Source organism: Glycine soja, chromosome 5 (genome assembly GCF_004193775.1).
Source record: "Glycine soja cultivar W05 chromosome 5, ASM419377v2, whole genome shotgun sequence".
NCBI classification, from domain to species: domain Eukaryota; kingdom Viridiplantae; phylum Streptophyta; class Magnoliopsida; order Fabales; family Fabaceae; genus Glycine; species Glycine soja.
The window spans coordinates 6941040-6957577 of record NC_041006.1 but is presented as its reverse complement, the minus strand read 5'-3'; the positions used below and the strand labels follow the sequence as shown (position 1 = coordinate 6957577).

The 16538-nt window shown below is 30.1% G+C and overlaps 1 protein-coding gene across 2 annotated transcripts; it reads right to left on the bottom strand.

The window, feature by feature from the left end:
• Positions 1-12366: 12366 nt before the first annotated feature.
• LOC114412244 (BOI-related E3 ubiquitin-protein ligase 1-like) lies at positions 12367-14513 on the bottom strand. Of its 2 annotated transcripts, none has more exons than XM_028376059.1 (4): positions 14068-14513; positions 13865-13974; positions 13397-13764; positions 12367-13194 (listed from the first exon to the last, which is right to left on the bottom strand). In XM_028376059.1, exons 1-4 carry the CDS (start codon positions 14112-14114, stop codon positions 12664-12666), a joined length of 1056 nt encoding a protein of 351 aa, XP_028231860.1. In that variant the 5' UTR covers positions 14115-14513; the 3' UTR covers positions 12367-12663. The 2 variants fall into 2 exon arrangements, with proteins under 2 accessions (XP_028231860.1, XP_028231861.1); XM_028376060.1 differs by having other exon boundaries at positions 13865-13971; positions 14068-14502.
• Between the last annotated feature and the right edge of the window lie 2025 nt (positions 14514-16538).

Genomic DNA, 16538 nt, shown 5'->3' with positions numbered 1-16538 from the left:
GGAGCTTGAAAAGAAATTTATGAAGAAGCATGATAAAGGCAAAGGGTCATTAAAGAACAATGACGACTCTTTGCAAATCCAGAAGAAGGGTATCAAAGGGAAATAATTGTTAATTTTGTAGGAAATCCGAACATTTCCATAAGGATTACCTAAAGTGCAAGTCTTGGTTCGAAAAGAAAAGTGAGCTTAATGCTCGTGTATGTTTTGAATCAAACTTAACTAAAGTTTTCCATGATACATGATGGATTAATTCTGGATGTATGACTCATGTTTCTAACATTATGCAGAGATTCCTTACAATCCAAACCATAAGCCCAAATGAGAAGTTCATTTTCATGGGGAATAGAGTGAAACTCCAATGTAAGCAGTCGAGACTTATTGCGTAAAACTCGACACTGGACATCATTTAGATTTACTAGAAACTCTTTATGTACCTAGTTTATCTAGTAATTTAGTTTCATTATCTAAACTTGATGTTACTGGATACTCTTTTAATTTGGTAATGAATGTTTCAATTTATTTAAGCATAATCATCTCATTGGTACTGGTATTCTTGTGATGGTTTATATAAATTGGAAATAAACAGTTTGTATGCTGAAACTGTTTTAACTCTGCATCATAATGTTGGCACTAAGCATAGTTTAGTGAATGAACGATCTGCTTTCTTGTGGCATAAATGTTTAGGTCACATTTCTAGAGAAAGGATGGAAAGATTAATAAAAAATGAAATTCTTCCTTATCTAGATTTTACGGATCTAAATATTTGTGTGGGTTGTATTAAAGGAAAACAAACAAAACATACAAAGAAAGGAGCTACAAGAAGCACTCAGCTTCTTGAAATTGTGCATACTGATATTTGTGGACCTTTTGATGTTAGTTCTTTCAGAAAGGAATGATACTTTATCATCATTATTGATGATTATTCACGTTACAGTTATGTCTACTTACTTCCCGAGATTTCTTAGGCAATGGATGCCTTAGAAATTTACTACAATGAAGTAAAAGGGCAATTAGACATAAATGTGAAAATTATTAGATATGATAGAGGTGATGAGTATTACGGAAGATATGATGAAACTGGGCAACACCCAGGTCCATTTGCTAAGCTTGTTCAGAAACGTGCATTTGTGTGCAATACACAATTCCCGGTACACCACAACAAAATGGTGTATCAGAAAGGCGGAATAGAACTTTAATGGATATGGTTAGGAGTATGTTAATCAATTAGACTTTATCCGTATCCTTGTGGATGTATACCTTGAAAACTACCATGTAGTTGTTGAACAGGGTTCCTAGTAAGGTAGTTCCAAAGACACCTTTTAAACTGTGGACAAATAGGATACCTAGTATAAGGCACCTGCATGTTTGGGGTTGTCAGGCAGAAATAAGGATTTATAATCCGCAAGAAAGAAAATTGGATGCAAGAACAATCAGTGGATATTTCATTGGTTATCCAAAAAAGTTAAAAGGGTATATGTATTATTGTTCTAATCATAGTATGAGAATTGTCAAAACTGGAAATGCAAGGTTCATTGGAAATGATGAAATCAGTGGGAGTATAGTTCCACGAGAAATGGAAATTAAAGAAGTTAGAGTGTAAGTCCTTTTAGCTTATGCCTCTAACAGTAACGTGATTGCTCCTTCAGTTATTGCTACAAAATTAATGAAGAGGAGCAACACAATAATGAACCCATGATGTATAATGAACCTATTATGGAGGAACCACAAGAAGTAGCATTAAGAAGGTCTCAAAGAGAAAAGGAGACCAGCTATTTCGAATGATTATGTGGTATACCTACATGAAACAAAAACAAACTTAAGCATTAATGATAATGATCCAGTTTTGTTTTCACAAGTTGTAAGTTGTGATAGTTCTGAGAAGTGGTTAAATGTCATGAAAGAAGAGATAGATTCCATGGAACATAATTTGAGACCTTGTAGAATTACCAAAGGGTTGTAAGAGAGTTGGTTGTAAGTGGGTCTTCAAGACTAAATGTGACTCTCATGGCAACCTTGAACGTTACAAGGCTAGACTTGTTGCTAAGGGATTTACTCAGAAAGATGACATTGATTATAAAGAGACGTTTTCACCATCTCACGAAAGGATTCTTTCAGGATTATTATGGCATTAGTAGCCCATTATGACTTGGAGCTACATCAGATGGATGTGAAAACAGCCTTTCTTAATGGAGATTTAGAGAAGAATGTTTGTATGGACCAACCAATGGGGTTCTCAGTTGAAGGAAATGAACACATGGTGTGCATACTAAAGAAATCAATATACAGTCTTAAAGCAAGCTTCCCACCAATGGTATTTGAGGTTTAATGATACCATTATTTCCTTTAGATTTAAGGAAAATATTGTTTATCGGTGTATGTATCTGAAGGTCAGTGGGAGTAAGGTTATTTTCTAATTTTGTATATTGATGATATCTTGCTTGTAGCTAACGATCTTGGTCTTCTTCATGAGACTAAGAAATTTCTCTCTAGAAACTTTGAAGTGAAAGATATGGGTGAGGTAAGCTATGTGATAGGGATAGAAATATTCCATAATAGATCACAAGGATTGTCAGACTTATCTCAGAAAGTATATATATCGATAAAGTACTAGAGAGATTCAAGATGGAAAGGTATTTAACATCACCTATTCTAATTTAGAAGGGAGACTAATTTAGTCTCGCAGAATGTCCTAGAAATGATATGGAACGAAAATAAATGAAAGCTATTTTGTATGCATCAATTGTTGTTGCATCTGAAAGCTGAATTTGTAGTATATTTTGAGGCTACAGTTCAGATTAATTGGTTGCGGAAATTTATTTCAGGGCTTGGAATTGTCGACAGTATTGCTAGGCCGCTAAAAATGTATTGTGATAACTCCGCAACAATATTTTTTTGTAAGAACGACAAGTACTCTAAGGGTGCTAAGCATATAAAATTGAGGTACTTTGTCGTGAAGGAAGGAGTTCAGAAACAAAGAGTGTCAATAGAACATATTAGCACAAACCTTATGATAGTTGACCCTTTGAATAAAGGATTATTGCCCAAGACATTATAGAACATGTTGAAAGTATGGACATTATTGTTATTGATGATCATTAAGTGTAATTTACCTTATGTAATTTTGCTGACACTCTGAGCTCAATTATGATATGTTTCTGATTACCTGTTCTCTATGTTTGCATGCATGTTTGTGTTAGAGTAATGTTAACAGGTTTTGTCTTGAATGAAGACATTATGTTGGACCAATTATGTACTCCTAACTAATGGTCACATTAAGGAGAAGACTAATTTGTAGTACATGGAAGGGACTATGTCGATTAGATGATGTACAACCACCATGACTCAAATTGGTTCCTATTCTTAATCATGAAATTATGATGTACCCAATGTATAGAACAATTTAGTCAATTTTAATGCGCATTATGTTAGTTAATCTATTTATTTATTTAGTCCATAATGTTTATTAATGTCACATGAGCCAAGTGGGAGAATGTTAGAATTAATGTCTCATGTGAGAGATATGTGACTTATGTAAGGACTAATAAATAAATAATTAACGATTAAGGGCTAAATTGTAATTGGGCTTAATAGGAGAAGTTTCTAGGTTAACTGCTACTTGATGGGAGTAGTGGTTATAAAAGGGGCTTAATACCCACTAACGTGAAATAAGGTCCCCTTCCTGACCAGAAAAGTGTTCTCTCTCACTGATAGTCATCACTAACGGAGAGAGGCAGAAAAGAAAGGCCAAAGGAAGTGAAATCTTATTTCTCTCCTCTTTCAAGGAAATCAAAGTGCACCGGAGAGAAGTTCCTATGGAGAAAGTTACAAGTCTTCCTATGGAGAAAGGTACACATCATTATCTATTGTTGTTTATTGATTGTTTGTGAGAACCATAGGTTTCAAGATCCTGTTGTTTCCTATCATTGATAGTCTAGGAAACCCCTTAAGAAATTTTTACATCATCTACATAATTATTAACCTCATTAATTTTTGTAATTTAATTATCTATTTGGTACTATATTGTTGGCATGAAAATAGTGACAGATGACTATATTTTATACACACACCACTATATATATATATACACGAGATCACTTATAAGTCATTGATGAGAATGATATTAGATTTCCTAAGTAAATTCTCAAATTCAAGTCTTTGTAGATGGAAAGAAACATGACTAAGAGGGAAGAATCCTACTAAAGCTTGTTAGATTTTTCGATGAAGATTAATATTGACAAAATCAATACTTCATACCAATAATATGGTTTATATATATATATATAGACACACACACAAGCGATCACTCATAAATCATTGGTCTGAATGATACTGAACTTGATTCACTTAAGCAAATTCTCAAGTTCAAGTCTTGTGGATGAAAAAAACGTAATTAGAAAAGAAGAACTCTATTAAAGGTTGTTAAGTTCTCCGACGGATATTAATCTCGACAAAATCAATGGATACTTTATAACAATATTCAATAATTGTTTATCTCATTTAAGTAATTAGTTGGCCACGTATAAAAAACTATTGATTGCTATATTATACGGAATACTAATTTAATTCCATTCATGTATTAGTTCCTTTCCATGCCACGTTCTGGATAAGCTCAAGTGTGCCATTCATTCACCAACCCAGAGGAAGAGTCTGACAAATTAGCTAGGGATATTAATTAATTAATTGAATATACCTTTTCCTTAAGAAAGTTTGTTTATTAGTTGATTAACACGATTCAGATTTGAAAGCAATCATCAATATCAAGAACACACAAACTTTGCAAAAGTGAGTCATGATCGTCCTTGAATGAAATTATAGCAATCTATAGCGTGCTTTTTATTCCATCCATCCATGACAGCTCAAACTTGTTTGATCTGCAAACCTTTTTTACCCCATACCAGCAAATTTCATGTTACTCTAGCAGAAATCACAAGCTCTTATTGTCCTTTTCCACTGTATTTTGTAGTCTTCTTTTCTTTTTCTGCTTCAAAATAAATTGGTTTTCTTTGCTCTCATGGAAATGAAAAGTCAGAGAGTACATAGAATATAACAGAAGTGTAGACAAAGTGAAGTAAGGTCACATGAGGAGACAATCTGATATATATATATAATATAAATATGTGTGTGGACAATACAATCTGATATCTATATATATCTTAATATCTATATGTGTGTTTAAAGGAATAATGATACTAAGTTTGAACATAATACATTCAATAACTTTTTTTATCAAAATAATCTTTATCAATTTAACCATTACAATTCAAGTTTTTATAAAATAAGTTCAAAAAAATTATTTGATATTTCATTATTCCATTTTATTTTAGCATGTGATGTGATTTTTAAAATTTAAGGAAATAGTTACGGCTTAGAATGTGTTTGGATTCTCATTCGCACCAAGTTTAATACTTTGTAATGTGAAAGGAAAAAATTCGCCGGTTAACATTGAACGTAATTTTTAACATAAATCTAATACACATTTACATATGTGCAAATGTTCATATCATGTAAAATTTTGGTTTAATTATATTTTTTTGTCTCCAAAGTTTTACAATCTCTCGTATTGTCTCAAGATGATTTTTCTTAAAATTTTGTTTCCCAATTTATAAAATATCCAAAATTTTGTTCGACGTAAGTGAAAAACTGTCAAAAATAAAATATTTTGTGATGGTTTTCCTTTAAACCACCACAATTAACACAAATTTGTGGCAATTTCCCTTTAAACGGTCACGATTAAGACAAATTGCAACTCTTTGTAAATTAGAAGACAAAAAAAAAAAACTTTAAGGACAAAATTTATGAGATTGTAAAAACTTCGCGACTAAGATGCAATAAAACCTAAAATTTTGTACACATGATCATCACATTCTATAATATCACATGATTATTGATTAAATTTAATTGTAGCAGAGTGTTAAATTTGACATTTAATATCAACTAATCTTGGTTATATATATAAAAGCAGTCTCACAAGAAAGGATGAGTAGTTGATAGGTACAATAGCGTATAAAAGAAATCAGACCTGTTTTTATTTGATTTCTAATTAAAAGTTGAAAACTATTATTGTTTGGTTAAAAGTAAGGTTTGAATTGACTGCATTTCAAAGGAGAAACCAAGCACACATTTATTGTATTCCAAGTCTTTAATAGTAGTGACCCCTCTGTTTCTCTCCGTTACTTGTCTCACTTGTTTGATAGCCCTGATTTTGGCTAAATTGTTATCAGTTTGTCTTTGAATTGAGTTCCACCACTTTGATAATTGAACTTCAAGGAGAAGACTTCACATCAGATGATGATGCCTCTAGTCTTGTCCAATTTCTTGTTTGCTTCCTCTATATTTTCTTCATGACACAGGGACAACAAAGTTGTAGTAGTCTTTTATTTTTTTCAAACTGTCCTTGCTTCTTTTTATTATTATTTTTTTTTAAAAAAAAGAAGCTTGTTTCTTGTGGAATAAAGGGACTATTTTGTTTTCTTTCTACTGACCGTGGTCTATGCAATGCATGAATTTAATTCATATACGGAGAATAGTCAATAAATACATAAAATAAAATCTAGTAAATTAACAAAGATGAAGGGCATTCACATTTTCTTTTTCTTGGGAATCAATTGAACTGGCTTTGTTGGCAGTGTCCTACCATTCTCGATGAACTTAAAAAGGATCATTAGGCTGCTTCACTTTGAAGAGCCAATACATCTGACTCCTCCTGATGCCTATATTTTTTGCACAATCAGAATTTTACACTTTAATTCAGAATTGGGTTTTGGAAGAAGTATGGAAAAGGCAAACAAACAGGCATCAAAGTACATGATACTTATACATACATTTACATATTTCGTACATAATCGTTTGCAAGAAATTAAGTATGTGTTTGAGGTAGCGACACGATGAAAAAAAAATAATCGTGTCTAATCCTATGGTAGAGCCACATCACATTGATGCTTCTCAAAATTTACAGTAATACCATTATTTTTTATCTTAAAATCGATTCTTTGCCGTAGTCAAACACAAACTAAATAAGAACTTGGATTGAAATAATTCTCTTAATAGTCCAAATTATATAAATATATCCTATAACGAAGGTGTTATTTTCACAAAAGTAGGCATGACAACGGAACTCGCATCAAATCCGTCCTGATTTTAACTGGAAAAAATCGAGTTGATTGGGTTTGGATTCGATTTTTCTCTGCATTTCAAATTCGGGGTCACAGTCAATTTTGGTAATGTTGATATTCATCTTGTCCCCGCAACTATTAAATTACAAAAATACTCTTTATATATATATAGATTTTTTTTATGATTGTGAAGTCTGACTCCTCTCTTCCTTGTGGATTAATTTGTTTATGTAATTCTTATGACCTTCTTTGTTGGATTATTAAATTTTTCCTTTATTTCAATGAATTTTTGGGAACAGGGGCGGGGGCGGGGGACAATTTTTTGGCTCCATTGATTTTTGAGACGAGACAGGGGAGGGTTTTGAGATTCAGGAATGAGGGCGGAATAAGTAAATACGGTCCCCTTGTCATGCCTACACAAAAGAGATTTGGAAAGAAAAAGAACAATGAATGTGAGTCTTGATCAAGAAATGTTACATTGGGCTTTAAGTGTACTTATTATAAGTTGCTTGGTATTGGGCTTTGATGATGTTGCCTCTTATATTATTTCATTTTAGGGATTGAAGTAATTTTCCAAATTATTAAAATTAAAAGACAAATATAAAGACCACCTATACTAAAAAAAAAAAAAAAATACCGAAGAAGAAAAATATTTTTTTTTGTTAGTTTTTTTTCTTCTTTTGGTGAGTAGAAGAAAAACATGTTAAAGCTCTCATCTACCTCTTCCTATTCTGTTTTGGTTAATTTCCCCCCTCATTTATTTCGGTTCATGTATAACGAAGATTGAAAAATGCCATTATATGGTACAATTATTTGCAGGTACAACCAGTATTCAATAATTCTGAATTCTTAAGTTGTTCAATTTTTCTCATTAAATTCATATATAACCAACCTGTCGTACTAACAATTATTAGAATAATTATATATATATTTATCTATTTATCTTTCTACTTATTAAATAAATAATATTAAATAGTTTAATTTTTTTAAAAATATTTATTAAATTTTATATTAAATATTTTCTTACTGAATATTATTAAAATCATCAGAAAGATGTTATAAAAGGATCTTGTACTCTTCTAATACAAATGATATTCTAAATTCAATTATATCATCTTTTATTATTCCTCCTTTTTCTGAATCGCATTATATGTTATTTAAAAATATTTTTCACTTTAGCAAAATTAAGTAAGTATTAATTATTTTTTTTCAGTAATATTCTTACGTATTGATATCTCACTTATATTCTTAAATGGATTTACAACTAGTTTTTTATACCATGGTCAACAAAAAAAAGGATTTACAACTATATTAAAACACTTTTAATAAAGGTATTTTTCTTCCAAATTTTATTTTATTTTAAGATTTTGTGAAATTAATAATTTTCTTAAGAAGTATGCATATACCTTAAAAAATAAGTAAAAGGAGTAAATTAAAATGTATAAAATACTCTTTATATTTTCAAGAAATTGAATGCATTTATATTTTATTTGTTACATAGTTTCTTAATAAAGTATTACAAATATTAATAGTTTTTTTTGCTAACATATTGATATGGAGTTGTCCTCTTAGAAAATAATGACAATTGTTCATGGAGGATGATGAGTGTACACAAAATGTGTATTCTTTTTTTAATACGATTTATTCCATATCTAATGATTAATTAAAATTTAAATCTTATATTACTTAATTAAGAAATATAAATTACTAGTACTTATGTAAACCGTTAATAATATTAATAGGTAACCGTTAATAATATTAATAGGTAAGTATTATAGAAAGATATAATATTACACAATTAAAATATATATATATATATATATATATATATATATATATATATATATATATATATATATATATATATATATAAAAGTTTTCTTAAGAATAATTCTAAATCCTCTTCATCTTCTTCTCATTGATTTTCCTATTTCCTCAATGAACAATCATTAAATATTTTTAGGATATTAAATATATTTATTTATTTTTATTTTTCTTATAAGATATAAAAGGATTTAATAAGTAAATACTCCTTAAATCCTTCTAATATCTTGTAAACAAAACAAAATAAAAAAGTAAATATATTAAATTTCTTAAAGATCATGCTAATGCGAACCTGGTTAAAGAATATTTAACCCATCATATTAAATGCTTTTTTTTTAACGTAATTTGTATTTTTGTTTTCAGTAAATACTTTACTTTTCATTAGATTCTTGTTAACATTCTCCTTTTAAGTTTAACTTTAATATATTATTAGTATAATTTTTTATAATGTCAACCAATTAAAAATCTTTCTTGGTATATAACTTCTAAAATAAACATTATAAAATCAATAATTTTCAATTATATAAAAATTGATGATTAAATGAAAATGTAAAAAGTCCTTACACTTTTTTTTAAAATTAATTTAAATATATTGACAATAATTTAATTGTAGATTATAATGTAGGGTAGGATTATTAAGTTTTATAAAAATAATTTCAAAAGCCATACCTAAAATGAATTATAAAGAATTAACACTGTTAAAAAAATACTAACAATGTATAAAAATTAGACCAAAATAAAATTTTGTTTTCTTATTTACATTTTAAATCTTGTAAGTTTAAAAAATTTTCAGTTGCTCTCTTATAATGTCCCTATTAGACTAAATTGGCTTTTATGTTAGTTTTTAACACTAATTGTATAAACTAAAGTAATATTTTTCACAATTTGTCACATCTAATTAAATTGACTAAATTAGCGTGACAAACTAATGAAAAAGATCAATTTGATATTTTTTTTGTAAAGAGACCAGTTTGGTCTAACAAAGAAAATTTAAGGGATCAAACGAAAACCTAAAATATAGATAAATGATCAAAATTCTATTTTAGTCTAAAAATCATTTTTTTTAAATGATAACATCAAAGCAATTCAACGCGTGTTTTAATCACATTAGGGTTAGCCTAATGACGAGGGCTTTGAGCAGCTAGCATGGTATATTATGTTTGAACTTCATTGTTGTTATTGTACACACAAAAAAGATAGGAAATAAATTATATTTTTAGTTCTTATATTTTTTATAGAACATTTTGGTTCATAAACTTTTTAAATTAATGTTTTTAGTCCCTTAGGACAAATGTGACATAGGAAATTGTATTGTCCTTGTATATTCCGAAGGATTAACTTATTTTTAAAAGTTTAAGAATCAAAATTAAAAGGTAAATAACAAGGAATAAAATCAATCATTTTGCTAAGTATAGAAACTAAAAAATATTTTTCCAAAACAATATGACACTATTCTGGACAAAAAACATGAATTGTGTTTTATTTTTTCATAAGTATCATTTTTTAGAAGCAATCGTGTTCAAAATGTTACTGGACATTAAATGTGGGGAGGCTGATCCAACCAGTATTTAACCCTTAGTGTAGCATGTTGTGGTAAACTAACTCTTTGATAAGCTCAACTCTCATTGGTCAGATCTAAGACAATTAATTGTTACTAGTACAAATTCACTTAGGACTTGAAATCCAAATTTGTATCAATTGTAAGTATCTCAAATAAAAGAGGGCTAACAACATAATTTTTAGGCTTGGTTCCAAATTATTTTAAAAGATTTAATTTAATTTTTAATTTTTTTAAAAGATTTAATTTAGTCTTTAAATTTTTTTAAACGCATCAATTTAGTCCTTTTTGTTGAATTGGATTATAATCTTGAGGATCAAATTGAATTGATTTTAAAAAACTTGAAGACCAAATTAAATATTATAAAATAATTAAATTGATGCATTTTTTAAAAACTTAAGGACCAAATTGAATATTTTTAAATAATTTGGGGAGCAAATTGATAATTAAGTCTAATTTTTAACATACTTTACCACATTTTTTTATTATTAGTTAAAATTTATAAAATTATGAATAAGACTTATTTAATAAGTAATAAAACTGGATACCAGGAGAAATTTCAGAAGAATACCAGGGGAATAAGTAATAAAACTCATAAAATTTTGGTTAAAAAAAAACTCATAAAAATTTGTAATTTTCAAATAAAAAAAGTTACAGTAAAAAAATAAGTATATTACCTATATTTCTCATCTCAAACGTGAATCTATTCTTGTGGTGATAATCTTGCTATTGATATAGAATCTTAGGTATTATGCTTCTATGATAGTACCATTTCCTAAACGTAATATGGAGATCTCCTTTTCCTAAATAAAGAGTAATAGAGTCTCCTATTCTTAAACAATTACCAAACACACGCATTTCTTGATTCATAGTGACTTTTCCTCATAACCTATAATTACCCGATTTTTCTTGATGACCTTAACTTACTTGAACGTTGGGGCATTTTTTTTTAGGTATACCAATTTGTCATTGCAACAACCTTCAGCAACTCACAAGTATTACCAACTTAAGAATTAATTCAGATCACAGCCCTATTTTGAAATGCATCAAGAAAACATCCTACAATTTTTAAATTTGTAAATTATTAACATTTTAATATATTTTACAGCAAAATAAAATGCAGATATAATCAAGTAAATTAAGGATGCACTAGCTAGCAAGTATCAGTTGCTTCGTTTAATTTAAAAAGCAATTTGAAAATTACATCCCTAATTCTATCAAAACAAGATCAAGACTTTGCTTGGTTGAAAATATACACACACAAAAGATCAACCTAATATTCACTTTCTTTTAGGAATATTTTCTCTTTCATCAATTATACATTAAGAATGAAAGAATTACTATCCTTTGTCAATTACACATGGAATCATCAACAGACATGATAAAAGAAAGAAAAAGCACCCAAGAGCCTTAGCAAGCAAATTTATGCTTTATTGAAATTAATAATATGCATGCGCAATGCACCATTCCTACCCGATAGTGGAAGACTTTGGGAATATTTCGAGTCAGTTTCAAAATAATTTCACTGCCACAGAATAAAAACCATTTGCTACGCACCTTGTAACGCGGTTCCCCGAACCTAAATGCAACAAATTCCACGTTTCTAATGCTTTCCAAGTTAAAGAAAAAAAATGTTACCTGAATATGCACGCATGCACAATACCCCTCAAATTGACAACTGAAAAACCATTTTACCTGAGCCATGCCCCTCATGCAATTAATGAAAAAAAAAAACAGAAAAATAAACCACAAATTAACACGCAACTTTGCTAATCCTAGTGAAACCAAACATCACTAACCAACAAACCTTCTGAAAACAACATTGACATATTTTAAAACTGCAAAGCCATAAAGGCAAAAGCAAAAAAGCACTTATCCAATAAAAGAATATTATATATTAATTATGCAATAGAAATTTCAGGAGAAGAAAGAGATAATAACCAAAAAGTAAAAAAAAAAATGCCACTTCTAGCCACGTGGCCATGTACATCACCAGAAGGTAAACTTAATTTTAACTATACCGAAATCAAACTTTCACCTTGGCCATGTCAATTCAAGAGAGAAACAAAAATGTAATTTATTTATAGTTTTATGAGAAAATTTTTCCTTTGGTATGGACAAGAAAGAAAAAGGAAGGGGAGGGGCAATTGGGTAAATTTAGGAGGGTTGTTAAGAGAGAAAAACTTCAACGGTTGAATTCTTTGGGGTGAGACAAACTGGGCACGCTCGGAAATGCGCATCGCATTCTGTACAGACGCACAAGTGCCGACACGGCAAAACGACCACCGAGGCCACGCGCTTTGCGCACCCTCGGCATTTGGGACGCGCCGCCGTGGCAGCCACCACGCGGTCGGGGTCGATGTAGGCGGACTCCGCGTCCTCCGCCTGTCCCTCTACAGCAGCAGATGAAACGCCCACGACAGCAGGATCTTCGCCGCCGTGGGACAGTATCGTCTGCTGCAGTTTGGTCTGGAGGGAGACTGCCGTAGCCTCTTGGGCCCGGGCCTTAGCCTGCCACACCTGGGCCTCCACGCTCAGCTTGGCCGCGCGTGCTTCCAACTCCGCGTTCTTGCGCGTGGCCATTTCCACTTCCGCTTCCTTCTCTCTGAGCTGTCGCGCCACCGCCTCCTCCGCCGCGCTCAGCAGCGCGCGGTAATGTCTCTGCCTCTTCTCCGCCAATGCCCGCCGCAGTTGCTCTCCCTGATATATATATATATTCCCTCACAACTGTCATCATTCTTTTCATTCTGAGTTACCTTTTTAACAAAATTAACGTTTATCCATAAAGAAATTCACTCCTTAAAAACCTTAAATTTCTAATGAAAAAAAGAATTCCATTTTTTTTGTGTCACTCTTTCTTTATTTTATTGAATTGAAATTCGAAAGGTGGAAAATTTGGTACCTGGGCATGGAGCAATTGATCAATCTCATCGCGCTGTTGTTTGATTTGAGAACCCAAGCCTTGGGATAATAGAGATAAGAAAGCAGAAGAGTGGGACCTATGTTGTTGAGATTCATTTTGATGAAGTTGTAGTCTTTGTTGTTGTTGAAAGTGTTGGTCATCGAAGGATAAGCGAAGGCCAGTGGACACCACATTATTTTGTTGTTGGTGGTGATTGTGGAGCTGAGAGAGATGAACAAGTTGCGGAGGCTGAGATTGTAAAGAGAATTGATCGATAACATTAGAAGCTGCAGTGATTGTGTTGTTGCCAACACCCGGGTCTTCTCTACCTCTCTTCCGAGAATTGGTATTGTTGTTGTTATTGTTACCTGCGACGATGTCATGACATGATATGTTGTTGTTGTTGTTGTTGTTAAATTGTGAACTAGAATAATAACCATAGAGAGAGGTGTTACAAAATAAACATACTTCCATTGTCATTGATGTTGTATAACATGTGAGGCTGATTCAAGAGTACAACTCCTCCTGGTTGTGGTTGCAATGAAGAATACTCATGCTCTTCTTGCCCGTTTCTGCTGCTAGAATTAAACACACACACAAGATTGTGAATTGCTGATTGATTGATTGATTGATTCAATACATGCATAAGAGGAAAAGAAGAAATGTTGAACCTGTTTAGAAGAAGGACATTGGATGGATATTGAGCTTGAACGGCCATGAACCAAAAATAAATAACTATGTTCTTTTTTTTCTGTGTTAATTAAGGGTGGGAGAGAAGGAAGAGAAAAGAGGTAGATAGATAAATGAATGAGTAGTAGAGAATAGAGATGCGATTGAACCGAATCAGTCCAAGAGAGACACCTTATTCTGCTCGCTCTTCTCTCTCTCCTTTGCTAATTTCTCTTCTTCTTCGCTCGCGTGGAGTCGGCTTTTTCTTTAGAAGTAATCTCGTGTTGTTTTTTTTATCGTTCCTTGCACACACACCCCCATATTATTTAAATACTTTCTCCACTATTCTTAACTACGTAATTCGCGTTTCCCCTGCCTCATAGTGGTCAATTAAAAATCATGGTAAATCCATAATAACGCTTTCCATTTCCATTTCATTTTTTTTTTTACTATAATCGGAGGAGAGACGCAAAAGTGATGAGTAACATTATAGAAAAATAATATTAAATTAAATTAATAGTAATAATTTTAATTTGGTTAAGTGAGAGAAAGTGTGCATGAAAAATTGTGTGTGTGTAAATCAAGATTCTAAGAGGCGTTGCTAAAGGGGTGATGTATTGTTGTTGTAGTCGTTCGTTGCTGCTGTTGAGGTTATTTATGCAGGTTTCTGCCGCTACCGCTAAACACTAATTGTTTGTATGTATATATGGTCCATGCTTCTCTCGCTTCCTTTGCAACCTCTTTTTCTTCCGCGTTTTTCTAACATTTTTTTCTTTCCTCTCTAAACCCGATGAATATTATTATTATTATTATTATAGGCACATACTTGCCACTTAATAATATGAAAAATTCAATTAATACACTCCTTTTTTTTTTATTTATAATGGAAACGTCTCAGAAGTTCGCAGACAATCGTGCACTTCCACGTGGATTAATAGCTTTACTATATAGGGATCAAATTTATTCACTTGCACTACCTTTTGTCATTTACCTTGCATAAATTGGATGAAACTCCTCAAACTCTTCAGTTAAATAATTAAATTATATTTCTTACTAATTAATCATGATTTTATTTTTTATAAAATAATAAGTATTCAATGATGATATAATAAAAAATACTCTATTTTTTCATGCTTAGTTTTTTGACTTTCAAGATTTTGGTACAGAATTAGGTTTGATAAAATTAGATGAAAAATTAGTTGAGAGTTCATCAGTAGTTGATAGTTGAAAAAAAATTAATTTATTAAATTATAAATATTTGGTAAGACTAATTATTGAAATAACTAAAAAGTATAAAATGATAAAAAAATAAAAAAATTATAATTTATTTTAAAAGAATAATCAAGAAATTAGATAAATATATTAAGGATAAAAATAGAAAAAAATATAAAAAATTAGAAATTAATTTTAAAAAAAACACTTCTTCAAGTAGCGTTTAAAAATATTAGAAACAAATTTTTTTTAATAAAAAAAAGTTCAAAAAAACTAAAATACCTTGTCCAATATAGCCTTAAGAAATGTGATTGATATTTTAGATTTCATAACATTTAGTGTACAATTTCTTAATGTATTTTTATCTTCAAATTGATTAGATCCTTTCTCTTTTATATTTTTTTTTCTCAACCTACAATACATTTTTAAAGATATAATAGGAAAATATTAATTATTTCATTGATATTCTAAAATAATAACCAAAATGATTTTTTTTTTTACTAAAAGTCAAACAAAATGGGACATAAGAAGTAATTCAAAGTGTCAACAGTAGCATCATAAAAAAATTATAATTTTATTCAAGTTTGGCACCCAATTAAATTTTATCCTCTTAATTATTTAATGAATTTATGTAATTTTATCTAATCCTCTTAATATCAAAATGCTTAATTTGGTAGTTTTCTTTAATTTTTTTTATCTAAAAAGATAAAATAAAATAAAATATAAATAAATCATATTAAGTATTGTGATTTTAATAAAAGGAATGCATTACCAGTAAAAAAAAAAAAAAGGAATACATTAAAAGTATTGAAAATTTGTAGCTTGGAGAAATAGTACTCCTCAATGGATACTGAGTTGTCCAATCTTAACTAACAACCACGAGTGTAAATTTTAAATATTTAATTATATTAATATTAGGTTCATTTTATTTCACCGTTTAAATTATAAGACTTTTATTATACAAATAAAAGTTATCTGATAATTTTTCAACATAATATTATATAAATATGAATTGTTATCTGATAACTTATTTACACAAATACTTGATATTATAAATATGTTAGATATATTTTTATCTGATACATTTTAGTAGTATTAGGTATTAAGAAGATTATTATCACCATCAGTCTCTTCGCATATAAAGAATGAAAAGTTTTTGTTTTAGGGAAGAATGAAAAGTTTGAGAGCACGACGTTTTGAATTTGGTTATCATATTTCCATATATTACCTAAATGCACAATTTAATGAATAAATTAAGAAC